The following is a 24,822-nucleotide window of genomic DNA, read 5'->3' as shown; positions in this document are numbered from 1 at the left end:
ACCCCCCCTCCGGGGAGGCTGCCAAGCCGCAAGGGTTAATCCTTGTCATTAGGCTCCACCCACCCAATCCCACCCCCTAAAAACTGCCAGGGCTGATCCCTGCATCCCCCATCCTGGCATTTTGTGCCCCTGGCCCTAGCGGCCAGCAGGCTGCCTGGCAGGGTCCATGCCCAGCGGGGGCTCTGCTGGGAGATCTGGAGGCTATGCCCCGCTCTAATGGTTACAGCAAGGGAGGCAGGACTCCTGGGTCCTATCCCCAGCTCGGGGAGGGGAGTGGGGTCTAGTGCTTAGAGGGGGGGAGGCTGGGAGCTAGGACACCGGGGTTCTTTTTCCAGCTCTGTCAGGTTTGAGCAGGGTCTTTGCTCTGCCATTAAACCCCTTCCCTCCTTGTCCAGCTCCCCAGCCCTCCGCAGAGTCCCCAGGCGAGTGACACCCCCACGGCCAGGCTGGACCCCTCACCCTCGTCCTCAGCTTCATCTACATGAAGGGCAACGCCCCTTCCCTGAGAGCCCCGCCCCTTCCCTGAGAGCCCCGCCCCTTCCCTATGGGCCCCGCCTCCTGACTGACAGGCTCTCTCTGCCCTTCCAGCTGATGTGTGGGAGATGTACATGGGACCCAGGTAGGTGTGGAGTCTGGGATACCAGGGGTTAATCTCCACCCCCAGGAGCTGTAGGCTCCTCCTCCTCTGGGCACCAGCCAGCCAATGGAGGGGCTTGCAGAGCAGGGGTGGGGCAGCAGGGGGGCTGTGCCCCCTGAGCCCAGCCCCTTTAACACATTCTATCCCCAACCCTTCCAGGAAGAGCCACGAGGTCTGGGGGATGTCAGGGAGTTGGTGACTGTGGAATTTGTCCAGCAAAAGTAAGTTTGGGCTTGTCAGGGAGGGGAGTGTTAGAGCGAGGCGGGGGGAGCCAGGACTCCTGGGTTCTATGGCCGGCTCTGGGATGGGAGTGGGGGCTAGTGGGATAGGGCAGGTGACAGGCTGGCGGTGAGTCCTGGCTGCCAGGCCCAGAACCCAGGAGTCCTGCTCTCACTCACCGTAGGGTAGATTGGGGCCTGTCTGAGGTGCCGTGATGGGCCGGTGGGTCGGGTGGCCGCTCTGTGAGCCTGGGGGCGGGTGGTTTGGATCCCGCGTGGCCGGCGGAGCCCGGAGCCTGGCCGTTTATACCCTGCCGTGGAGGATCTTGCTGCCCCGCCACACAGGCGGCTGGTTCCCTGTGCCCGCAGGTGTCAGGGACACGCAGCCTGGGTGGGTCCTTTACCCTTCTCTGGCGGCTGGGGAGACCAAGTGAGCCATTTTCCCTCTGGGCAGGGGGAGGGGGAGGAGGGCTGGCCCCTGGGGCTCTGGAGAGTGGGAAGCCCCAAGACCTTTGGGAAAGGGAGGGGCGCATGGAGTTGCAATGAGGAGGGTGGAGGCTGGGCCCCTCAGGGACTGTGGGGAAACTGAGGCACGAGGAAAGGAGAAGTGGGCCAGCTAGAACCCAGGTGTCCGGGACCCAGTGGTGTACCCACTCTGCCATGCTGGGAGCCGGTTACTGGGGTCAGGTGGAGGAAGTGGGGCTGAGTGGGGGGGTGAGGCCCGAGGGAGGATGTGGGCGGGGCAGTGTGTGAAGATGTGATGGTCGCTGATCCCCCTGCCCCGGCCCCTCGGGTACCTGGAGTACAGCTGCACGCCCACCGGGGACCCGGCCGAGGGGGGCGCAGGCCACCAAGGAGACCTCCGGGGGCTGGCCCCAGGGGGCTGAGGCTCACTCAGAGGGGCCATGGGACTGTGGATAGGAGGGTGGGGGCTGAGGTTTGGGGGGGGTCCCCTACAGGGGTTAGGTGACTGTGCCCCCTAAGGGCTGCTGCTGCCCATGTAGGATCGAGGGGGGGCTGTTCCAGCCCCCGTTCCTGGCTCTGCCCGTCAGATCCAGAGCAAGGACCCCAAAGCTTGGAGCAGGCGGCAGCTGCAGTGCCCCTGGTGGGGCCAGCCGGGGGGCGCGCAGGAGGAAGCAGCCAGCCCCCACTTCACCCACAGCGCCTTGTGAACCAGGGCCCCCGGGAGCAGGGGCCTCTGCCCACGCTGAGCCCAGGGCCCAAGGATCCCCTGGGACACTGCCTTTTCCCCCGGCACAGCTACACCTCGGCTGCAGAGACCCCTCCTCCCCTCAGGGCCGGCTCCAGGCACCAGCTTAGCAAGCAGGTGCTTGGGGCGGCCACTCCGGAGTGGGATTCGGGGGCAGTTCGGCGGCGGGTCCCTCACTCCCGCTCGGAGCAAAGGACCCGCTGAACTGCTGCAGATCGCGATCACGGCCGGCCCTGCCTCACCTTTCTGGGGAGGGGGCTGGGCAGCTTGTGCAAATCCCTCCCCCCGAAGTCGCAGTCGTTTCCTCTCCAGAGGGGCCCAGAGGTGACCTCTGACCCTTGTAATTCACCCAACATTACTCTCAAATAAAGCCCCTCCCCTGTTAGCGGTGGGGTCAGTTCTGTTACTCAGGGGGTCTTTGCAACAGGCAGCTGGGGAGCCCCAGATCTTAGCACTGCATAGCCGAGTGGGTCGGTTACCTGACAGCTGGGCCTGTGTCTGCCGCTGCTGCGTTCCTCCCCGTGGTATTCATGCCCCATGGCGATCACGGAGCCTTGCTGCCTGATTCCGCTCAGGGCAGCTCCCCCTTGCCGAGCAATTGGCTCAGGCTCTCTGCAGACTCAGGCGGCATTGCTCGGGGCAGCACCCCTTTGCCAAGTGACTGGCTCAGGCTTGCTGTGGGCTAGGAACTCATTAAAAGCCGAGCTCATGCAGAAATCCGTGTCTCCAGTCTAGTGCCACCACCCTCCCGGGGAGAACAGCACCGACTACACAGCCGTGGCAAAGGAGAGAGCCGGCTTTAATGGGCACACGCAGTTAATAGTGGGGAGGCACCGTCCCCAGTGCTTCCTCGGGCTCCCGCGTCACGTCGACATTCTGCAACGAGATCCGGGAGGCCCAGGGTCACGCACGCCTTGCTGGCTGGAGCCGTGCCTGGTCCCATGGCTTTGGGAGCGTGGGGGTGTCCCCTCCCTACCCCCGACTGTCTCCTTAGGGCTGTGTCATGCCTGGAGCCCTGATCTCAGGCAGGGGTGTCTGTGATGGACCCCTGCTGTCAGGTGGGGTGTCAGGTGCACCCCCAGGGATGTTAATGGGGTTAGCAGAGGTTACAGACGGAGTTTAGTGGCCACGTAGTGGGATGAGGGGCAGGAAGGGGGCAGTGAGGCGATTTAGGAGCTGGCAGGAAGGGGGCACATCCTGGTTATGGGGGGCCAGATTGACTTTACCTGCACCCCAAGCTGGGAGAGAGTTTCCGGACCAAGACCATGGGGTGGGCGCCAGGCTGGCCAGAGGGGTGGTCCAGTAGTGCCGGGAAGGGGGGGCAGGCTAGCTTTGTGGGGAGGTACTGAGATGGGGGGGGCTTGCAGCTCTGCTTCCCCCTCCCAAGGTGGGGGAGGGTTGCAGGGGACAGGCCTGGAGGGTGTTAATGTCACATGGGCTTTTGTCAGTTTCTGGGTGTCCCTCAGTGAGATCAGGACTGGGAGAGAGCACTGGCCTAGCCCCCCAGCTTGGGGGCAGCGGAGGAAGCCACTCACCTGGGGGCGCTCCCGGTGCGTGTTCACAGCCTCCACGTTGAGGAAAATGGACTCCACTTGACAACCTGCCAGCACCCCATAAAGGAGAAGGCCCCTAGATTAGAGCAGAGAGATCGTGCCCCCCCTTTCCTCCCTGGGGCAGGCCATATAACTGGGTCTGGTCCCCAAGATTGGTGGGGGGGACCTGCCAGTAGGATGCGAATGGACCCAGAGGCACCTGTCTGAGGGCAGCGGGACCAGCCCGTGGTGGATGGAGATGCACTCACCGTATGCCACGGGGGTCAGTTTGAGCACGGTGTGCAGCGGGCATTTCAGATAGGGCAGCTCATCTGTGGGGAGAGAAGAGGGCCCTTAGATGGGGGAGTTCTGGGGTGCACAGGATCCAGCCCATGGGACACACCGTTCCCCATATTCACCACGTTTATATGGTGGTTATATTTTGTATAAAGCCTTGTGAGGTGGGCTTTGAAAAGTCATAATCCGCTGAACATCGCTGTCCTGTTACAGCGTGTGTATCGACATTGTATAGGGAGTTATGAGATTTGGCTGTACGATTGTTACTGATGTGTTATCGTTCTGGGCACCACTCACAAGCCACTTTCCCAGGGACGAAGACACACGGGCTTGCCAGCAACGTGTTAGAGCCATGACCTGTCGAACCGGACATTCAACAGAAGGGGAGACGGGCTGGAGAAAGGCAATTACGTTTGCAGAGTACGTACGTCATGGAACCGCATGAGCCAGCAAGGACTTTTCCAGTGAAAAGGGTTCGGATATAAGAGAGGCTCCCTCTCCTCCCCCATCTCTACCCACGGGATCAAAAACCCATCAGGGAACTGGGAGGACTGGTCCGAACTGGCCGCTTTCCACTTAGCAGGGACAGCTGCAAGTTATGGGGTGAGAGGCCGTTTGCTCTCAGATCCTGTTTAGCTTGGTGAAGTGTCGGAGTTCGCTGCGGCTTTTCTCCTGTTAGTTTGGGATGTTGTGCCTGTGGCACTGCCAGCTGCCCTGCTCTGGTGAGTGCCCGGGTTTCTCTCACCCGGCGGGGTTGGGGGGCTCCTCGGAGGCAGGGCGGGTTCGTTACCCGTCGATGCAGTGACTGACGTTTGCACTGTTCAGAGGGAGCCGCACGTTTCTGGGCTGCGAGGCTGGGAGCGAGGGCTGCGCGGGGGTCGCCCTGGCTCTGTTCGGGCGGGGCTGGGGGCCGGGGCACGGGCCTGGGCTGGCCGAGCAGGGAGAGACGGCGGCAGCTGGAGAACTGACGGGAGAGGCACGAAAGGTCGGAGACTCGCCAGAGGAGATAAAAGGGAAGCACATTGTCTGAGCCCCAAACCTGCTTCGACCGAGCGGGTTCTCTCGCCCCCCCGGCCGGTGCGGGTCCGTTACGCAGGCTCCCCCTGAGCCTTGGGCCCGGCCTGCTCGGGTCAGGTCTCGATCGTCCCCGTGTTCTGGCTGCTTCCAGCGCAGGCCGGGGAGGAGATGCCACCGTCCTGTTTTATCGGCCAGCCCGGCCGTGTCCTGGGGGCCCTGCTGAGGCACAGAGCGGAGCAGCCCCCCCCCTGGTGTGACGCGTGCGCAGCCCCCTGACAGCACCGTAAATCCCTTGTTCACACCCCGCCTGGCTGCGGGGCACCGGGGGCTCCCAGCGTATCTCAGTAACAGCCGTACAGCCAAGTCTCCCCCTCTTAGCCGGTCCCCATGGGGTTCAGCACATCACGACCTCCCCTGCGAGCCCTTGGCGGCCAGCCGGGAACGGCAGCTCTGGGGGTGCCCCGCGGGGGTACAGCATGTCCCAGGGGGCAGCTGGGGGGGTACCTGCGCTCTTGTCCAGGAAATAGGCCAGCAGGCAGCGCATGACGGCCTGATGGCAGATCACCAGCACGTTCTCCTGCCGCTCCAGCTCCATGATGACGGGCTCCAGCCGCTGCACCAGGTCCTCGTATGACTGGGGACAGTTGGTGTGTGTGTGGGGGGGGCGATGCCGATGAGAGAGACGCTGCCTCCCTCCATCTCCTCCGCCCCCGGCCCAGCTTAACAACAATCACCCCCCAAATCTGCCCATAGATCCTACAGTGGCAGGAAGTTCCATGGGCTCAGTGTGTGTGTAATACACTGCCCCCCTGCATCATGGGGCAGGGAGTTCCACAGGCTGCGTGATGCCAAATTCATTCCCCTTAGGAAAACCCCACGGCAGGAGCCCCATCACTGACCTGCAAGGGGTTCCACAGGCTGCGTGCGCTGCTAAATTCATCCCCCGGAAACACACAGTGGCAGGGAGTTCCCCAGGTTATTTATGTCTCACTAGAATTTGCCTCCAAGATTATGTGGCAGGGAGTTTCATGGGTTACTGACAAGTGAACCACCCCCCATTGCTCCAGTTGGGGTGCAGGGCACCCCCTTACCTCCCCTTTGGGGTATCGGTATCGGTATTTGTCTTGATCACGCAGGGCAAACTCCTCCGGGTGATGGGCCTGGATCTCCTCATAGGACATCTCCTCACAGACGCCCTGAAACACCCCACACCATTACCCAGGGGGGGCCGGCCGCTCAGGCTCCATCCCCACCTCAGGAGGGAAGGGGATGGGGGGTCCCGGACACCTGGGTTCTCACCGCATCAATCTCGTTCAGCGCCTTCCACTGCTCGTAGGGCACGTGCAGGGCCTCGGCCGTCTGGATCGTCCGCTTCATGTGGCTGGTCCACACCTTGAGCTGCCGGATGTTCTGGCTCTCGATGAAGCTGGCCAGGGCCGAGGCAAACTAGGGGGGCGGAGAGGGGGTGACCCCCGTCCCCCAGCCAGGGAGGCCCTGGCTCCCCTCCCTGTGTCGCTGCTTCTAGAACGGGAGAGCCCTGATCCCCTGGTAGCAACTGCCTGATCCCCACTTGCTATGGGGGTGCAGCTTTCCAGCCCCCCAAATGTGTGCACTGGGGGGTGCCACTGTCATCCAGTCCCCACCCCCCAAGTCCCCTCATTGCGATCCCTGCCCCACCTGCTCGCCGCGGGGGGGAGAGCCCCGAGTGGCCCCCGTGCCCCGCCCCCACCTGCTGGCCGCGGGGGGAGAGCCCCGAGTGGCCCCCGTGCCCCGCCCCCACCTGCTGGCCGCGGGGGGGGAGCCCCAAGCCGCCCCCACCTGCTGGCCGCGGGGGGAGGGGGGAGCCCCGAGCCGCCCCCACCTGCTGGCCGCGGGGGGAGGGGGGAGCCCCGAGCCGCCCCCACCTGCTGGCCGCGGGGGGGGGGGAGCCCCGAGCCGCCCCCACCTGCTGGCCGCGGGGAGGGGGGTGAGAGCCCCGAGCCGCCCCCACCTGCTGGCCGCGGGGAGGGGGGTGAGAGCCCCGAGCCGCCCCCACCTGCTGGCCGCGGGGGGGGGGGGGAGCCCCGAGCCGCCCCCACCTGCTGGCCGCGGGCGGAGAGCCCCGAGTCGCCGCCGATGCGCCCCTGCAGGTTGTGCTGGCTCTCGCCGTGCCGGGTCAGGTAGATGGCGCGCGGCGTGACGTGGATGTTCATCAGGTAATACACGGTGCGGCTCTGCACGTGGTCCTGCACCCGGTTCACCAGGTACCGCAGCCCCACGTTGAAGATCTTGATGTAGGACAGGGCGCTGGGGGGGGATGAGCAGGGGCTCAGGACGCCTGGGTCCCAGCTCTGGGAGGGGAGTGGGGGCTGGGAGCCCGGACTCCTGGGTTCTCTCCCCGGCTGTGGGAGGGGAGTGGGGGCTGGTGCTTAGAGCAGTGGGGTGGGAGCCAGGACTCCTGGGTTCTCTCCCCAGCTCTGGGAGGGGAGTGGGGGCTGGTGGTTAGAGCAGTGGGGTGGGAGCCAGGACTCCTGGGTTCTCTCCCCGGCTGTGGGAGGGGAGTGGGGGCTGGTGCTTAGAGCAGTGGGGTGGGAGCCAGGACTCCTGGGTTCTCTCCCCGGCTGTGGGAGGGGAGTGGGGGCTGGTGCTTAGAGCAGTGGGGTGGGAGCCAGGACGCCTGGGTTCTCTCCCCGGCTCTGGGAGGGCAGTGGGGGCTGGTGGTTAGAGCGGGGGGGCTGGGAGCCCGGACGCCTGGGTTCTCTCTCCGGCTCTGGGAGGGGAATGGGGGCTGGGAGCCCGGACGCCTGGGTTCTCCCCCTGGCTCTGGGTGGGGAGTGGGGGCTGGGAGCCTGGATTCTCTCCTCGGCTCTGGGAGGGAAGGGGGGTCTGGTGGTTAGAGCGGGGGGGCTGGGAGCCCGGACGCCTGGGTTCTCTCCTCGGCTCTGGGAGGGCAGTGGGGTCTGGTGGTGAGAGCAGGGGGGGCTGGGAGCCCGGACGCCTGGGTTCTCTCCCCGCTGTGGGCGGGAAGGGGGGTCTCACCTGTCCAGCTCGTCGTCCAGGGGCTGGTAGTGGAGCTGGTAGCACTCGATGCGCTTGAGGAAATCCTCCACCACCTCCTCCCGCTTACAGTCCTTGTAGTCCGGGCTGCTCAGCTTCACTTGCTGCGGGGGGGACGCCAGGGAGCTGGGCCCGGAGCCGAGGGGCCCGCCTCCCCCCCCGTGTGTGTGTGTGGGGGGGCGACACCCCGGGCCGCCCCCCCGCCTCCCCCCCCCAGGTGTGTGTGTGGGGGGGCGACACCCCGGGCCGCCCCCCCGCCTCCCCCCCCCAGGTGTGTGTGTGGGGGGGCGACACCCCGGGCCGCCCCCCCGCCTCCCCCCCCCAGGTGTGTGTGTGGGGGGGCGACACCCCGGGCCGCCCGCCTCCCCCCCCCAGGTGTGTGTGTGGGGGGGCGACACCCCGGGCCGCCCGCCGCCCCCCCCCCGGTGGGGGGGGGGGGCGACACCCCGGGCCGCCCGCCTCCCCCCCCCAGGTGTGTGGGGGGGGGCGACACCCCGGGCCGCCCGCCTCCCCCCCCCCAGGTGTGTGTGGGGGGGCGACACCCCGGGCCGCCCGCCTCCCCCCCCCAGGTGTGTGGGGGGGGGCGACACCCCGGGCCGCCCGCCTCCCCCCCCCAGGTTTGTGTGGGGGGGGGCGACACCCCGGGCCGCCCGCCTCCCCCCCCAGGTGTGTGTGGGGGGGCGACACCCCGGGCCGCCCGCCTCCCCCCCCCCAGGTGTGTGGGGGGGGGCGACACCCCGGGCCGCCCGCCACCCCCCCCCCAGGTGTGTGGGGGGGGGCGACACCCCGGGCCGACCGCCCCCCCCCCCCCAGGTGTGTGGGGGGGGCCTCCCCCCCGGGCCGCCCGCCTCCCCCCCCCAGGTGTGTGGGGGGGGGCGACACCCCGGGCCGCCCGCCTCCCCCCCCCAGGTGTGTGGGGGGGGCGACACCCCGGGCCGCCCGCCTCCCCCCCCCAGGTGGGTGGGGGGGGGCGACACCCCGGGCCGCCCGCCTCCCCCCCCCCCCAGGGGTGTGGGGGGGGCGACACCCCGGGCCGCCCGCCTCCCCCCCCCCCAGGTGTGTGTGTGTGGGGGGGGGACACCCTGGGACGGCCAGGTCCCTGCGAGGGGCGTGTTTCTCTCACTGTGATGTTCTCCTCGATGATCTCCGGGTCGTCGCAGATGGACTCGATGAAAAACACCTGGGGGGGGGCGGCGAGGTGTTAAAGTGGGTCTGACAGTGACTGGAGATCCCAGCGCTGGGCCAGTGCCCCCCGGCAGTGCCCCCCGCGCTGCGCCCTTCCCCCCGGCAGTGCCCCCTGCCAGACACCCCCCTGCCAGCGCTGCGCCCTTCCCCCCGGCAGTGCCCCCAGCGCTGCGCCCTGCCCCCCGGCAGTGCCCCCCGCGCTGGGCCAGTGCCCCCCGGCAGTGCCCCCCGCGCTGGGCCAGTGCCCCCCGGCAGTGCCCCCTGCCAGACACCCCCCTGCCAGCGCTGCGCCCTTCCCCCCGGCAGTGCCCCCAGCCTGCGCTGCGCCCTTCCCCCCGGCAGTGCCCCCAGCCTGTGCTGCGCCCTTCCCCCCGGCAGTGCCCCCTGCCAGACACCCCCCTCCCAGTGCTGCTCCCGTCCCCCCCGGCAGTGCCCCCTGCGCTGCGCCCTTCCCCCCGGCAGTGCCCCCTGCCAGACACCCCTCTGCCAGCGCTGCGCCCTTCCCCCCCGGCAGTGCCCCCTGCACAGCGCCCTTCCCCCCGGCAGTGCCCCCTGCCAGACACCCCCCTCCCAGCGCTGCGCCCTTCCCCCCCGGGAGTGCCCCCTGCGCTGCGCCCTTCCCCCCGGCAGTGTCCCCTGCGCTGCGCCCTTCCCCCCGGCAGTGTCCCCTGCCAGACACCCCCCCCAGCGCTGCGCCCTTCCCCCCGGCAGTGCCCCCTGCGCTGCGCCCTTCCCCCCGGCAGTGCCCCCTGCCAGACACCCCCCCCAGCGCTGCGCCCTTCCCCCCCGGCAGTGACCCCTGCGCTGCGCCCTTCCCCCCTGGCAGTGCCCCCTGCCAGACACCCCCCCCTGCACTGCGCCCTTCCCCCCCGGCAGTGCCCCCTGCCAGACTCCCCCCCCCGCCCTGCGCCCTCCCCCCCGGCAGTGCCCCCTGCGCTGCGCCCTTCCCCCCGGCAGTGCCCACAGCCAGACACCCCCCTCCCAGGGCTCCGCCCTTCCCCCCAGCAGTGCCCCCTGCCAGACACCCCCCCCAGCGCTGCGCCCTTCCCCCCCGGCAGTGCCCCCTGCGCTGCGCCCTTCCCCCCCGGCAGTGCCCCCTGCCAGACACCCCCCCCTGCACTGCGCCCTTCCCCCCCGGCAGTGCCCCCTGCCAGACACCCCCCCCTGCACTGCGCCCCTCCCCCCCCGCCGTGCCCCCGGCCAGACAACCCCCCCCGCGCTCCGCGCTTCCCCCCCGCAGTGCCCCCCGCACTGCGCCCTTCCCCCCGGCAGTGCCCCCTGCCAGACACCCCCCTCCCAGCGCTGCGCCCGTCCCCCCCGGGAGTGCCCCCTGCGCTGCGCCCTTCCCCCCGGCAGTGTCCCCTGCGCTGCGCCCTTCCCCCCGGCAGGGTCCCCTGCCAGACACCCCCCCCAGCGCTGCGCCCTTCCCCCCGGCAGTGCCCCCTGCGCTGCGCCCTTCCCCCCGGCAGTGCCCCGGGCCAGACACCCCCCCCAGCGCTGCGCCCTTCCCCCCCGGCAGTGCCCCCTGCGCTGCGCCCTTCCCCCCCGGCAGTGCCCCCTGCCAGACACCCCCCCCAGCGCTGCGCCCTTCCCCCCGGCAGTGCCCCCTGCGCTGCGCCCTTCCCCCCGGCAGTGCCCCCAGCCAGACACCCCCCTCCCAGGGCTCCGCCCTTCCCCCCAGCAGTGCCCCCTGCGCTGCGCCCTTCCCCCCAGCAGTGCCCCCAACCAAGGCCCCCAAAGCACTGCGGACTTCCCCTGCAGCAGTGCCTTGGGCCAGACCCATGCCCGCCCCCTTCACCTTGTAGCCATGGTCTCTGGCGAACTGCAGGATCATGTTCCTTCGCTCCCGGGTCGTGTTGGTGGCATCAAACACCTGAACATAGGAGCAGGCATGAGGCCGGGGTAGATGGGCCCAGGGGTCTGGCTGGGGGGAGGAAGGGGGAGGGTCCCTCTTACCGCGACCTGTCCCTCCTCCCGGCTCAGGTAAGTGTGGACATCTTTCAGAGCGGCCAGAGCGCACTCCCTGGGGGGGGAGGGGAGGGGAGGGGTGAGACCCTTACACGTACCCCAGACCACCCCCCGGCTGTGCTGCAAACTTCCCCCCAGCAGTGCCCCCAACCAGGGTCCCCCCCAGCGCCACAAGCTTCCCCCAGCAGTGCCTCCAACCGGGGTCCCCCCCAGCGCCGCGAGCTTCCCCCCAGCAGTGCCCCCCAGCGCCGCAAGCTTCCCCCAGCCAGGGTCCCCCCCAGCGCCGCGAGCTTCCCCCAGCAGTGTCCCCAGGCGGGGTCCCCCCCAGCGCCATGAGCTTCCCCCAGCAGTGCCCCCAACCGGGGTCCCCCCCAGCGCCGCGTGCTTCCCCCAGCAGTGCCCCCAGGCGGGGTCCCCCCCAGCGCCGCGAGCTTCCCCCTGGAGTGCCCCAACGCGGGGTCCCCCCCAGCGCCGCGAGCTTCCCCCAGCAGTGCCCCCAGGCGGGGTCCCCCCCAGAGCCGCGAGCTTCCCCCAGCAGTGCCCCCAGGCGGGGTCCCCCCCAGCGCTGTGAGCTTCCCCCAGCAGTGCCCCCAGGCGGGGTCCCCCCCAGCGCTGTGAGCTTCCCCCAGCAGTGCCCCCAACCAGGGTCCCCCCCAGCGCTGAGCTTCCCCCAGCAGTGCCTCCAACCAGGGTCCCCCCCAGTGCTGCAAACTTCCCCCCAGCAGTGCCCCCAACCAGGGTCCCCCCCAGCGCCACGAGCTTCCCCCAGACAGGGTCACCCCCAGCGCCACGAGCTTCCCCCAGCAGTGCCCCCAGCTCACCCCCTCACCTGCGAATGCGCATGGCCTCCTGGTTATCTGGCCGGAAGAACTCGTAGTTCTGGTAGGTCTGCACGGCCTCGCGGCGGTACTGCCCCACGTTGAACACTGCGGGGAGAGTGGGGGGTGGGCTGGGGTCCCCGTGCCCCTCCCCACAGCTCCCCGGGATATCCTCCTCCGACAGGCACCCACCCTGTCCCCTAATTCCCTGCCTCCACAATCGGACACCTGCCCCCCTGCCCGCTCCACAATTCCCTCCCCCCAGAGATCTCTGTTCCAGCCAGCTCCACGGACCCCCCCTTTGAGACTCCAGCTGCCCTGATCCCACCCCCCATCTCCTCTGAACCCCGCCCCCCACCTCACCCTTGGTGGGGATCCCAATCCAGTTCAGGTAGTGGGTCAGCTTCTTGGAGATATAGGTCTTCCCACGGGCTGGCAGCCCCACCAGGATCACCATAGTGGGTGAATTGGTAAACTGAGGCACAGCAGCTGTTGTGTGTGGGAGAACAGACACCGTTAGCATAGGGGCTAAAGGCCAGATCCCCAAACCAAGCTGCACCCTCAAATCCCCCCCACCCCAAGGCTAGAACCCCCTAGAGGGGACAGGCCCTGTGCCCCATTCCCTGCCTCCCTAAGCCAGCCAGTCCCTGCCCTGGGGCCGGACGAGAGCCAGCGCCCCCCACAGGCCACCCCGACTCACACCCCCTGCGCTGGCGCAGCCGGTTGCTAGCATGTGGGATCCACACTTTCTGCAGCGGCGTCTGGGTGAGCTCCCCCATCTCCGACATCCTGCCCCCCTGGGAGCTCACCAGGCACCTCAGCCCCACAGGCTGCCCCTTGCCCTGGGACCAGCTGGTCCCACCCTCTGGGCAGCCTGCCGGGGGGACGACGGGACACTGAGATCACTGACCCCCGTGCTGTGTACATTGCAGATAACACTGATCCCTGCCCCCCGAGCCAGCCAGTCCCCGCCCTGGGGCCAGATGGGTGCCAGCCCCATTCCCAGACCCCCTGTGCCTGGCCAGACAGTGGGTCCCCTGTCCCCAATCCCCCTGCCCGCTTCCCGTGCTGATCATCCGCGTGCCCTGGAGCCTGCCACCGCGCCAGGCTCAGGACCAAAGGCTGATGCCCCCTCACAGAGGGAGGCCGGAGATCGGGGAGGACATTCCCCCGCCACGCGCAGAATGGGGCCGGGGGCGAATCTCCTGCCAGTCTGGGGCTCTGGCAGGCCAGCTCCAGACCCACCCCAAGCGTGGATCCTGCAGCACCGTCACAGCAAGAGCGGAGCGGCCTGGGGGAGGTCGGGATCCCGGCAAAGGACCCCCCACAGGGAAGGGGGGGGGGCTCTTGGCATTCTCCCTGTCTAGAGGAGAAGCAGCTTCACACCTAAGCAGGCCCAATGCCAAGGATGTGGCTGGGTGCATTGAAAAGGACCAGGCTTTGCCTGCTCTAACCAGCAGATCCTGCTCCCCTCCCAGAGCTGGGAGAGAACCCAGGAGTCCTGGTTTCCAGCCCCCCCCTGCACTAACCATCCAATCCCACTCACTGCCCAGAGCCAGGGGGAGAACCCAGGAGTCCTGGCTCCCAGCCCCCTCCTGCACTAACCATCCAATCCCACTCACTGCTCAGAGCCAGGGGGAGAACCCAGGAGTCCTGGCTCCCAGCCCCCCCTGCACTAACCATTACCCCAACCCTCCTGGCTCCCAGTCGAGACCCAACTCAGACCAAGTGTTACTTTGTCAAGCGCTTTGCTTCCTTACCTGGTATCTTAGTTGGCTTTTGCTCCATGGCTCAGGGCTTGGGGGCGGGGGGGTCAAGTGGGCTGGAGAAGGGGGGTGGGAGTCAGGCTCCTGGGGCATGGGGGCCGGGGGGGGTCGGTAGGACGGCTTGGTCAGCCCCACATCGACTCAGTGGAAGCAAAACAAACCAGGGAGCTGTTCCAGCCAGAGCCATGTGCCCGCTGCAAAGGTCACAGCTAATATTACACCTGGCATGGGGGGGGGGGCTGGGAGCCAGGACTCCTGGGTTCTCTTCCCTGCTCTGGGAAGCAGGATTAGGAAGGTCATAGGATTACCTACCCCCGCCCCCCCCGCTCCCCAGTGTATCATACTCCCCCCACCCGACACAAAGTCCCCTGCCAGCCCAGCATCCCCCAGGTGCCCCTGAAGCCCCACCCCCAGCCCACGTAAATGTATTGGCCCCGCCCCTTTCCCACACCTCTCACAACAGGTGTGTTGGGGAGGAGAGATACTAACAACTGGGGGGGGGGTGGAGCTCCTGGCTGCTCCAGCCCCACCAGGGGGCGCTGTGGGGAGCAGGGGCAGCACAGGTGTAGACTGCAGGAGACAATCCCCCTGCTCTAACCACCAGCCCCCACTGCCCTCCCAGAGCCGGGAGAGAACCCAGGAGTCCTGGCTCCCAGCCCCCCCTGCTCTAACCCACCAGCCCCCACTGCCCTCCCAGAGCCGGGAGAGAACCCAGGAGTCCTGGCTCCCAGCCCCCCCTGCTCTAACCACCAGCCCCCACTGCCCTCCCAGAGCCGGGAGAGAACCCAGGAGTCCTGGCTCCCAGCCCCCCCTGCTCTAACCACCAGCCCCCACTCCCCTCCCAGAGCCGGGAGAGAACCCAGGAGTCCTGGCTCCCAGCCCCCCCTGCTCTAACCACCAGCCCCCACTGCCCTCCCAGAGCCGGGAGAGAACCCAGGAGTCCTGGCTCCCAGCCCCCCCTGCTCTAACCACCAGCCCCCACTGCCCTCCCAGAGCCGGGCAGAGAACCCAGGAGTCCGGGCTTCCGGGTCTCCATGGGGAGGGGGGTGCGGTGACTATTTCCTTTGACACGCGGGGGGGGGGGGGAAATGTTTGGCTATTTGCCAGTATCCAAGATGGCTGCCAACTGGCGTTACTAAGGGCAACGAAGCTCCGCTGCCAGCGTCCAACATGGCCGCTCGGGCTTCACCCATCGTCCTGGTCGATCACGTGACGAACTGTCAGCGTCCCTTCCCCTGTGTGACCCGGCAGAACCAGATCAGCTGGTGTTTGCCTCCCGCCCCGCTTCCTGCGGGGTAAGCAGGGGCTGGGCTGGGGGGCTGGGCTCGGGGGGGGCAGGTGGGGCTGGGCTGGGGAGCTGGGCTCGGGGGCTCGGCTCGTGGGGGGCAGTGGGGCAGGTGGGGCTGGGCTCGGGGGGGGCAGTGGGGCTGGGCTGGGGGGCTGGGCTCGGGGGGGGCAGTCGGGCTGGGCTCGTAGGGGGCAGTGAGGCAGGTGGGTTTGGGCTGGGGAGCTGGGCACGTGGGGGGCAGTGGGGCAGGTGGGGCTGGGCTCGTGGGGGGCGGTGGGGCTGGGCTGGTGGGGGGCAGTGGGGGCTGGGCTGGGGGGCAGGGCTCGTGGGGGGCAGTGGGGCTGGGCTGGGGGGCTGGGCTCGGGGGGGGTAGTGGGGCTGGGCTCGTGGGGGGCAGTGGGGGCTGGGCTGGGGGGCTGGGCTCGGGGGGGGCAGTGGGGCTGGGCTCGTAGGGGGCAGTGAGGCAGGTGGGTTTGGGCTGGGGAGCTGGGCACGTGGGGGGCAGTGGGGCAAGAGGGAGGTCTGGGATCGGTGGGGCTAGGCTCGTGGGGAGGCGGGGCTGGCCTGGGAGGGTGCGATTGTGGGGTCAGCGGGGCTGGGGGCTGGGGGATGCCGCCGGGGGAAGGGGCAGGGATGGGTCGCAAGGTGAATGCTGTGGGGCAGGGGGCATAGTGGTGGGGGTGGGGGACTCGGGCACAGCGGGGCAGGGGATTGTGGGAGGCGGGGGGATTTGGGGGACAGTGGCTGGGGCAGACACTGGGGGATTATTTGGGGGCAGCGCGATCCTGGGGGATCAGTGGGGTTTGGGGGAGCTGGGTGGGGGGCTGGAGCGCAGCCTCACGCTCCTCTCACCCCCTCCCCCCACTCCTCAGCTGCCTGTTGCTCGGATCCGGGGGCCCCCCTGCAGCATGGCGCAGCCACGCGGGGTCAACAGCCTGCGCTTCAACCAGGACCAGAGTAAGCAGCACCCCCTGAACCCCGCCTCCGCCCCCCCCGGGGAGAACCCAGGAGTCCGGGGCCCTGCCCCCGCCCCTGCTCTAACCAGCAAACCCCACTCCCCTCCCAGAGCCAGGGGGAGAACCCAGGCGTCCCGGAAGCCCCTTCCCCCACGGTGGACTGGGGTTTAACCCGCTCTCTGCCCCTCCCTCCAGGCTGCTTCTGCTGCGCGATGGAGTCCGGGGTGCGAATCTACAATGTGGAGCCGCTCATGGAGAAAGGGCACCTGGGTAAGGAGGGGGGCGGCCTGGTGGGGAGGGCAGGGGCTGGGGGGGCTGGCTGGGGGGGCGGCATTGGACTCCACCCCGATTTTCTACCCCCCAGATCACGAGCAGGTCGGCAGCGTGGCCCTGGTCGAGATGCTGCATCGATCCAACCTCTTGGCCATTGTAGGGGGAGGAGGGAACCCCAAATTCTCAGAGATCTCAGGTATGTGCCCCGGGGGGAGGGGCTGGGAGCCCGGACTCCGGGGTTCTCTCCCGGCTCTGGGAGGGGAGTGGGGGCTGGGAGCCCGGACTCCGGGGTTCTCTCCCGGCTCTGGGAGGGGAGTGGGGGCTGGGAGCCCGGACTCCGGGGTTCTCTCCCCAGCTCTGGGGGGGGGAGGATTTGGGGGTAGCACTGTCTGCTCTCACCCATGTCCCCCCCCCAGTGCTGATCTGGGACGACGCCCGCGAGGGGAAGGGAGGCAAAGACAAGCTGGTTCTGGAATTCACCTTCACCAAACCTGCCCTGGCCGTGCGCCTGAGACACGACAAGTGAGTGTGAACCCAGGCGTCCGGCCCCCCCCCTCGAATCACCAGCCCCCACTCCCCTCCCAGAGCCAGGGGAGAACCCAGGCGTCCGGCCTCCCACCCTCCCGCTCTAACCACCAGCCCCCACTCCCCTCCCAGAGCCGGGCAGAGAACCCAGGAGTCCTGGCTCCCGGCCCCCCCGCCCCCGCTCTAACCACCAGCCCCCACTCCCCTCCCAGAGCCAGGGGAGAACCCAGGAGTCCTGGCTCCCAGCCCCCCCCCCGGCTCTAACCACCAGCCCCCACTCCCCTCCCAGAGCCGGGCAGAGAACCCAGGAGTCCTGGCTCCCAGCCCCCCCCCCCGGCTCTAACCACCAGCCCCCACTCCCCTCCCCTCTGCTCCCCTCGCCAGGAGAGAACCCAGGCGTCCGGGTTCTTGTGTTTCAGGATCATCATTGTGCTGAGGAACCGGATTTACGTTTATTCCTTCCCGGAGAATCCCACCAAGCTCTTCGAGTTCGACACGCGGGACAACCCCAAAGGTACAGACCCCCCCCATCATGACGCCCCGGCAGCCCCCTGCCCAGCCCGGCCTCCCCCAGCCTCCCCCTGCCCAGCCCGGCCTCCCCCAGCCTCCCCCTGCCCAGCCCGGCGCCCCCCAGCACCCCTGGCAGTGCCTGCTCCCCTGGGCACAGACCCCCCCCAGCACCTCCCTGCCCAGCCCGGCGCCCACCCCTGGCAGTGCCTGCTCCCCTGGGCACAGACCCCCCCCAGCACCTCCCTGCCCAGCCCGGCGCCCCCCAGCACCCCCCTGTCCCCCAGCACCCCTGGCAGTGCCTGCTCCCCTGGGCACGGACCCCCCCAGGACCCCGTTGCCCAGCCTCCTGCTCTCCCCCCAGGGCTCTGCGATCTCTGTCCCAGTCTGGAGAAGCAGCTGCTGGTGTTCCCCGGGCACAAGTGTGGCAGCCTGCAGCTGGTGGTGAGTGGGGGGCACGGGGGGGGCCCTCTGAGGCTGTGGAAGTGGAGGGGGGCTGCGCTCTCTGGGGCAGCTCGGTCTCAGCCCCACCTGCACCCCCAGGACCTGTCGAGCACCCAGCCGGGCACCTCGTCGGCACCGTTCACCATCAACGCCCACCAGGGCGAGATCGCCTGCGTCTCCCTCAACCAGCCGGGCACCGTGGTGGCGTCGGCCTCCCGCCAGGGCACCCTCATCCGCCTCTTCGACACCCAGAGCAAGGAGAAGCTGGTGGAGCTGCGCCGGGGCACGGACCCCGCCACCCTGTACTGGTGAGACCCCCAGTACTGGCACGGACCCCCCTGGCACTGCCCCCTCCCCTGGCACGGACCCCCTGGCACTGCCTCCTCACCTGGCACTGCCCCCTCCCCTGCCACGGACCCCCCTGGCACTGCCCCCTCCCCTGCCACGGACCCCCCTGGCACTGCCTCCTCCCCTGGCATGGACCCCCCTCCTGGGCGCGGACCCCCCTGGCACTGCCCCCGCCACCCTGTACTGGTGAGATCCCCTGGCATGGACCCCCCTGGCACTGCCCCCGCCACCCTGTACTGGTGAGACCCCCTGGCACGGACCCCCCTGGCACTGCCCCCGCCACCCTGTACTGGTGAGACCCCCTGGCACGGACCCCCCTGGCACAGCCCCCTCCCCTGGCACGGACCCCCCTGGCACAGCCCCCTCCCCTGGCACGGACCCCCCTGGCACTGCCCCCTCCCCTGGCATGGACCCCTCTCCTGGGCACAGACCCCCCTGGCACTGCCCCCTCCCCTGGCACGGACCCCTCCCCTGGGCACAGACCCACCTGGCACTGCCCCCTCCCCTGGGCACGGACCCCCTGGCACTGCCCCCTCCCCTGCCACGGACCCCCCTGGCACTGCCTCCTCCCCTGCCACGGACTCCCCTGGCACAGCCTCCTCCCCTGCCACGGACCCCCCTGGCACTGCCCCCTCCCCTGGCATGGACCCCCCTCCTGGGCGCGGACCCCCCTGGCACTGCCCCCGCCACCCTGTACTGGTGAAACCCCCGGCACTGCTGCCTCCCCTGGGCACGGACAGCCCTGGCACTGCCCCCTCCCCTGGCACGGACCCCTCTCCTGGGCACGGACCCCCCTGGCACTGCCCCCGCCACCCTGTACTGGTGAAACCCCCGGCACTGCCCCCTCCCCTGGCACGGACCCCGCCACCCTGTACTGGTGAGACCCCCTGGCACGGACCCCCCTGGCACAGCCCCCTCCCCTGGCACGGACCCCCCTGGCACTGCCCCCTCCCCTGGCACGGACCCCTCTCCTGGGCGCGGACCCCCCTGGCACTGCCCCCGCCACCCTGTACTGGTGAAACCCCCGGCTCTGTCCCCTCCCCTGGCACTGACCCCTCTCCTGGGCACAGCCCCCCTGGCACAGCCCCCTCCCCTGGCACGGACCCCCCTCCTGGGCACTGCCCCCTCCCCTGGCACTGCCCCCTCCCCTGGCATGGACCCCTCCCCTGGCACGGACCCCCCTGGCACTGCCCCCTCCCCTGGCACGGACCCCTCTCCTGGGCACGGACCCCCCTGGCACTGCCCCCTCCCCTGGCACAGCCCCCTCCCCTGGGCATGGACCCCGCCGCTCTGCCCCCGCCACCCTGTACTGGTGAGACCCCCTGGCACGGACCCCCCTGGCACTGCCCCCTCCCCTGGCACGGACTCCCCTGGCACTGCCCCCTCCCCTGGGCATGGACCCCCCTCCTGGGCACGGACCCCCTGGCACAGCCCCCTCCCCTGGCACGGACCCCCCTCCTGGGCGCGGACCCCCCTGGCACTGCCCCCGCCACCCTGTACTGGTGAAACCCCCGGCACTGCCGCCTCCCCTGGGCACGGACCCCCCTGGCACTGCCCCCTCCCCTGGCACTGCCGCCTCCCCTGGGCACGGACCCCCCTGGCACTGCCCCCTCCCCTGCCACGGACCCCCCTCCTGGGCGCGGACCCCCCTGGCACTGCCCCCTCCCCTGGGCATGGACCCCGCCGCACTGCCCCCGCCACCCTGTACTGGTGAGACCCCCCTGGCAGTGCCCCCTCCCCTGGCACGGACCCCTCTCCTGGGCGCAGACCCCGCCACCCTGTACTGGTGAGACCCCCCCGGCACTGCCCCCTCCCCTCCGACCTGCTGCCTCCCCTGGGCACGGACCCCCCAGCACTGCCCCCTCCCCTGGGCACGGACCCCGCTGCACGGACCCTGCCACCCTGTACTGGTGAGACCCCCCTGGCAGTGCCCCCTCCCCTGGGCGCGGACCCTGCCACTGTCCCCTCCCCTGGCACTGCCCCCGCCACCCTGTGCTGGTGAGACCCCCGGCACAGCCCCCCCCTCGGCCCTGCCGCCTCCCCTGGCACTGCCCCCGCCACCCTGTACTGGTGAGACCCCTGGCACTGCCCCCTCCCCTGGGCACGGACCCTGCCACTGCCCCCTCCCCTGGGCACCAACACCCCCCAGTGGGGGGGGTCATTGCTGGGGAGAACTTGCAGCATGCAGGGGCACTGCTGGGGAAACTCGCAGCACTGGGGGGAGATCGCAGCGCTTGGTAACTCCCCCCCCGGATTTCCACAGCATCAACTTCAGCCACGACTCGTCTTTTCTCTGCGCGTCGAGCGACAAGGGGACAGTTCACGTCTTCGCCCTGAAGGACACGCGCCTCAACCGCCGCTCCGCGTAGGTACCCCCCCCGGAACCCCCCCCGCCGCTCCGCGTAGGTACCCCCCCACCGCTCCGCGTAGGTACCCCCCCCAGAACCCCCTCCCGCGCCTCAACCGCCGCTCCGCGTAGGTACCCCCCCCGGAACCCCCCCCGCCGCTCCGCGTAGGTACCCCCCCCGGAACCCCCCCTGCGCCTCAACCGCCGCTCCGCGTAGGTACCCCCCCCCGGAACCCCCCCTGCGCCTCAACCGCCGCTCCGCGTAGGTACCCCCCCCGGAACCCCCCCCGCCGCTCCGCGTAGGTACCCCCCCCGGAACCTCCCCTCCCGCGCCTCAACCGCCACTCCGCGTAGGTACCCCCCCCCGGAACCCCCTTCTGCGCCTCAACCGCCGCTCCGCGTAGGTACCCCCCCCGGAACCCCCCCCCGGCGCCTCAACCGCCGCTCCGCGTAGGTACCCCCCCCAGCACCCCCTCCTGCGCCTCAACCGCCGCTCCGCGTAGGTACCCCCCCCCGGAACCCCCCCTGCGCCTCAACCGCCGCTCCGCGTAGGTACCCCCCCCGGTACCCCCCCCTGCGCCTCAACCGCCGCTCCGCGTAGGTACCCCCCCCCGGAACCCCCCCTGCGCCTCAACCGCCGCTCCGCGTAGGTACCCCCCGGAACCCCCCTGCGCCTCAACCGCCGCTCCGCGTAGGTACCCCCCCCCGGAACCCCCCCCGCCGCTCCGCGTAGGTACCCCCCCCGGATCCACCCCACCTGCGCCTCAACCGCCACTCCGCGTAGGTACCCCCCCCGGAACCCCCTTCTGCGCCTCACCCGCCGCTCCGCGTAGGTACCCCCCCCGGAACCCCCTCCCGCGCCTCAACCGCCGCTCCACGTAGGTACCCCCCCGGAACCCCCCCGCGCCTCAACCGCCGCTCCGCGTAGGTACCCCCCCCGGAACCCCTCCTGCGCCTCAACCGCCGCTCCGCGTAGGTACCCCCCCCCGGAACCCCCCCTGCGCCTCAACCGCCGCTCCGCGTAGGTACCCCCCCCGGAACCCCCCCGCCGCTCCGCGTAGGTACCCCCCCCGGAACCCCCTCCCGCGTCTCAACCGCCGCTCCGCATAGGTACCCCCCCCGCAACATCCCCCCGCCGCTCCGCGTAGGTATCCCCCCGGTAGCCCCCCCCCGGCGCCTCCGCCGCCGCTCCGCGTAGGTACCCCCCCCGGAACCTCCCCTCCCGCGCCTCAACCGCCACTCCGCGTAGGTACCCCCCCCCGGAACCCCCTTCTGCGCCTCAACCGCCGCTCCGCGTAGGTTCGTCCCCCGTTACCCCCCCCTGGGCCTCACCCGCCGCTCCGCGTAGGTACCCCCCCCGGAACCCCTCCTGCGCCTCAACCGCCGCTCCGCGTAGGTACCCCCCCGGAACCCCCCCCGGCGCCTCAACCGCCGCTCCGCGTAGGTACCCCCCCGGAACCCCCCCGCCGCTCCGCGTAGGTACCCCCCCCGGAACCTCCCCACCCGCGCCTCAACCGCCACTCCGCGTAGGTACCCCCCCCCGGAACCCCTCCTGCGCCTCAACCGCCGCTCCGCGTAGGTCCCCCCCCCCGGACCCCCCCCGGCGCCTCAACCGCCGCTCCGCGTAGGTACCCCCCCCGGAACCCCCCCCGCCGCTCCGCGTAGGTCCCCCCCCCCGGAACCCCCTCCCGCGTCTCAACCGCCGCTCCGCATAGGTACCCCCCCCGCAACATCCCCCCGCCGCTCCGCGTAGGTATCCCCCCGGAACCCCCCCCCCCGGCGCCTCAGCCGCCGCTCCGCGTAGGTACCCCCCCCGGAACCCCGCTGCTCCGCGTAGGTACCCCCCCCGAACCCCCTCCCGCGCCTCAACCGCCGCTCCGCGTTGGTACCCCCCCTGGAACCCCCCCCCCCGGCGCCTCAACCTCCGCTCCGCATAGGTACCCCCCCCGGAACATCCCCCCGCCGCTCCCCGTAGGTACCCCCCCCGGAACCCCCCCGCGCCTCAACCGCCGCTCCGCGTAGGTATCCCCCCGGACCCCCCCCCGGCGCCTCAACTGCCGCTCCGCGTAGGTACCCCCCCGGAACCCCCCCCCGCGCCTCAACCGCCGCTCCGCGTAGGTACCCCCCCCGGAACATCCCCCCGCCGCTCCGCGTAGGTACCCCCCCCCGGAACCCCCCCCGCGCCTCAACCACCGCTCCGCATAGGTACCCCCCCCGTAACATCCCCCCTCCGCTCCGCGTTGGTACCCCCCCGGTAACCCCCCCCCGCGCCTCAACCGCCGCTCCGCGTAGGTACCCCCCCCGGACCCTCCCCCCGCCGCTCCGCGTAGGTACCCCCCCCGGAACCCCCCCCTGCGCCTCAACTGCCGCTCCGCGTAGGTATCCCCCCCGGAACCCCCCCCCTGCGCCTCAACCGCCGCTCCGCGTAGGTACCCCCCCGGAACCCCCCCCCTGCAGCTCAACTGCCGCTCCGCGTAGGTACCCCCCCGGAACCCCCCCCGCCGCTCCGCGTAGGTACCCCCCCGGAACCCCCCCTGTGCCTCAACCGCCGCTCCGCGTAGGTACCCCCCCCAGAACCCCCCCGCGCCTCAACCGCCACTCCGCTTAGGTACCCCCCCCCGGAACCCCCCCTGCGCCTCAACCGCCGCTCCGCGTTGGTACCCCCCCGGAACGGCCCCCCCCCGCGCCTCAACCGCCTCTCCGCGTAGGTACCCCCCCTGGAACCCCCCCCTGCGCCTCAACCGCCACTCCGCGTAGGTACCCCCCCCCCGAACCTCTCCCACCGCTCCGCGTAGGTACCCCCCCGGAACCTCCCCCCCCCGCGCCTCAACCGCCGCTCCGCATAGGTACCCCCCCCTGCGCCTCAACCGCCACTCCGCGTTGGTACCCCCCCCCGAACCTCTCCCCCCGCTCCGCGTAGGTACCCCCCCGGAACCTCCCCCCCGCCGCTCCGCGTAGGTACCCCCCCCGGAACTTCCCCCCCGCCGCGCCGCGTAGGTACCCCCCCCGGAACGCCCCCCCACCCCTCAACCGCCGCTCCGCGTAGGTCCCCCCGAGCCCTCCTCTGCCTGCTCAGATCCCCCCAGGTGCCCCCGCTGCCCCCCTGACGTGTCTCTCCCCAGGCTGGCGCGCGTGGGCAAGGTGGGCCCGGTGATCGGCCAGTACGTGGACTCGCAGTGGAGCCTGGCCAGCTTCACGGTGCCAGCGGAGTCGGCCTGCGTCTGTGCCTTCGGCCGCAGCTCCGCCAAGACCGTCAACTCCGTCATTGGTCAGTGGGGGGGCAGAGCGGGAGGGGGGAGAGGGTGGGGTGGGGTCCCCCCATCTCACACCCGTGTCCTGTACCCCCCACAGCGATCTGCGTGGACGGCACCTTCCACAAATACGTCTTCACGCCTGATGGCAACTGCAACCGCGAGGCCTTTGACGTCTACCTGGACATCTGCGACGACGACGACTTCTGAGCCCCCTCCCACCGGAGCCCCCACCCGAGGCTGGAATCGCGGGGGGGTCATGGACTTCTAGCCGTGGGAACATTAAACTCCAGCTATGAGATCCACCACCCCTCCCACTCTCGCCTGGCATCGAGATGCAGCCACCTCTAGGGTGGAGCAACAGCTGCACATAACATTGCACTGGAAGGGCTCACCCAGTGCTGAGCTGCAGCTCAGTTTGAATCAGCTGGGGCGTGACGGGAATTGTATCCAGACTCCCTGGTTTCACACTCAGCTGCCTGGAGGGGAAATAGCCTGGCTTTTACTCTCTGCTGCTGTTCCCTTCACCTACAGACACACCCCAGCCTCAGTCGCATTGTAATACGCTGTTACCCCCCCCCCCATTCACCCGCTTGTGTATGGTTATATTTTGTACAAAGTATGCCTTGTGAGGTATCATTTGAAAAGCCATAATCTGCTGAACATCATTGTCCTGTTACAATGTGTGTAGCAACGTCGGATAGGGAGGTAGGAGATTTTGCTCTATGATTGTTACTGACACAATGGAACAAGAGCATGGGGCAGACAAAGAACTATCCAGCTGCAGCCTATGGGAGGGGCTGGGCCTAACGCGACCGTGTTCTCATTAGCCAGAAGTGCGATGAAGGGGTGGGGGTGGGGGGGGAGTTGGTTCACTGCTAGAATTACTGGCGTGGTGAAGGTTAGGAATGAGCTGGTGATTTTCCCTTTGTCACCAGCTCCGAGCTGCGCCCGTGCCCCATAAGATCTTAAAAGCGTTTCCTAGTTAATTGGCACCGGTGCGTTTGTGGCTGCAGGTTCGGGGAGCTGCTCTGGGGCTCTGTTAAGGTGACACCCGTAGGACCTTGTCCCGCTCTGGCTGTAGGTGAACGGGACGAGATGGCACCTTTCTGGGGGCGAGGGGTCTGCGGCTGGCACTCCCTGGCCCATGGCAGAGGGGTGCTCAGCTGGGCACAGCACACAGGCCAGCAGCGAATTAA

The 24,822-nt window shown here is 69.9% G+C and overlaps 2 protein-coding genes across 6 annotated transcripts; one reads left to right on the top strand and one right to left on the bottom strand.

Annotated features, from left to right (window-relative positions):
• The first annotated feature begins 824 nt into the window (after positions 1 to 824).
• WDR45 (WD repeat domain 45) lies at positions 825 to 24,286 on the top strand. 4 transcript variants are annotated; one of them, XM_045000403.1, is made up of 12 exons: positions 825 to 858; positions 4,207 to 4,497; positions 15,845 to 15,929; positions 16,124 to 16,198; positions 16,293 to 16,397; positions 16,618 to 16,723; positions 17,146 to 17,240; positions 17,598 to 17,677; positions 17,777 to 17,985; positions 20,289 to 20,390; positions 23,495 to 23,640; positions 23,724 to 24,286. In XM_045000403.1, exons 3-12 carry the CDS (start codon positions 15,881 to 15,883, stop codon positions 23,831 to 23,833), a joined length of 1,077 nt encoding a protein of 358 aa, XP_044856338.1. In that variant the 5' UTR covers positions 825 to 858; positions 4,207 to 4,497; positions 15,845 to 15,880; the 3' UTR covers positions 23,834 to 24,286. The 4 variants fall into 4 exon arrangements, with proteins under 4 accessions (XP_044856338.1, XP_044856337.1, XP_044856335.1 ...); XM_045000402.1 differs by lacking the exon at positions 825 to 858 and having other exon boundaries at positions 3,935 to 4,497; XM_045000400.1 differs by lacking the exons at positions 825 to 858; positions 4,207 to 4,497 and adding an exon at positions 14,780 to 14,979.
• PFKFB1 (6-phosphofructo-2-kinase/fructose-2,6-biphosphatase 1) lies at positions 2,847 to 13,818 on the bottom strand. Of its 2 annotated transcripts, none has more exons than XM_045000390.1 (14): positions 13,679 to 13,818; positions 12,282 to 12,407; positions 11,930 to 12,026; positions 11,089 to 11,155; positions 10,931 to 11,005; positions 9,071 to 9,127; positions 7,930 to 8,051; positions 6,990 to 7,197; positions 6,211 to 6,357; positions 6,003 to 6,107; positions 5,416 to 5,545; positions 3,867 to 3,929; positions 3,601 to 3,665; positions 2,847 to 2,941 (listed from the first exon to the last, which is right to left on the bottom strand). In XM_045000390.1, exons 1-14 carry the CDS (start codon positions 13,704 to 13,706, stop codon positions 2,882 to 2,884), a joined length of 1,350 nt encoding a protein of 449 aa, XP_044856325.1. In that variant the 5' UTR covers positions 13,707 to 13,818; the 3' UTR covers positions 2,847 to 2,881. The 2 variants fall into 2 exon arrangements, with proteins under 2 accessions (XP_044856325.1, XP_044856324.1); XM_045000389.1 differs by lacking the exon at positions 13,679 to 13,818 and adding an exon at positions 12,619 to 12,778.
• Positions 24,287 to 24,822: the final 536 nt, after the last annotated feature.

Source organism: Mauremys mutica, unplaced genomic scaffold (genome assembly GCF_020497125.1).
Source record: "Mauremys mutica isolate MM-2020 ecotype Southern unplaced genomic scaffold, ASM2049712v1 000298F_np12_obj, whole genome shotgun sequence".
In the NCBI taxonomy this organism is placed as follows: Eukaryota; Metazoa; Chordata; order Testudines; family Geoemydidae; genus Mauremys; species Mauremys mutica.
The sequence above is the reverse complement of the archived record's forward strand: the minus strand, read 5'-3'. Positions and strand labels throughout refer to the sequence as shown.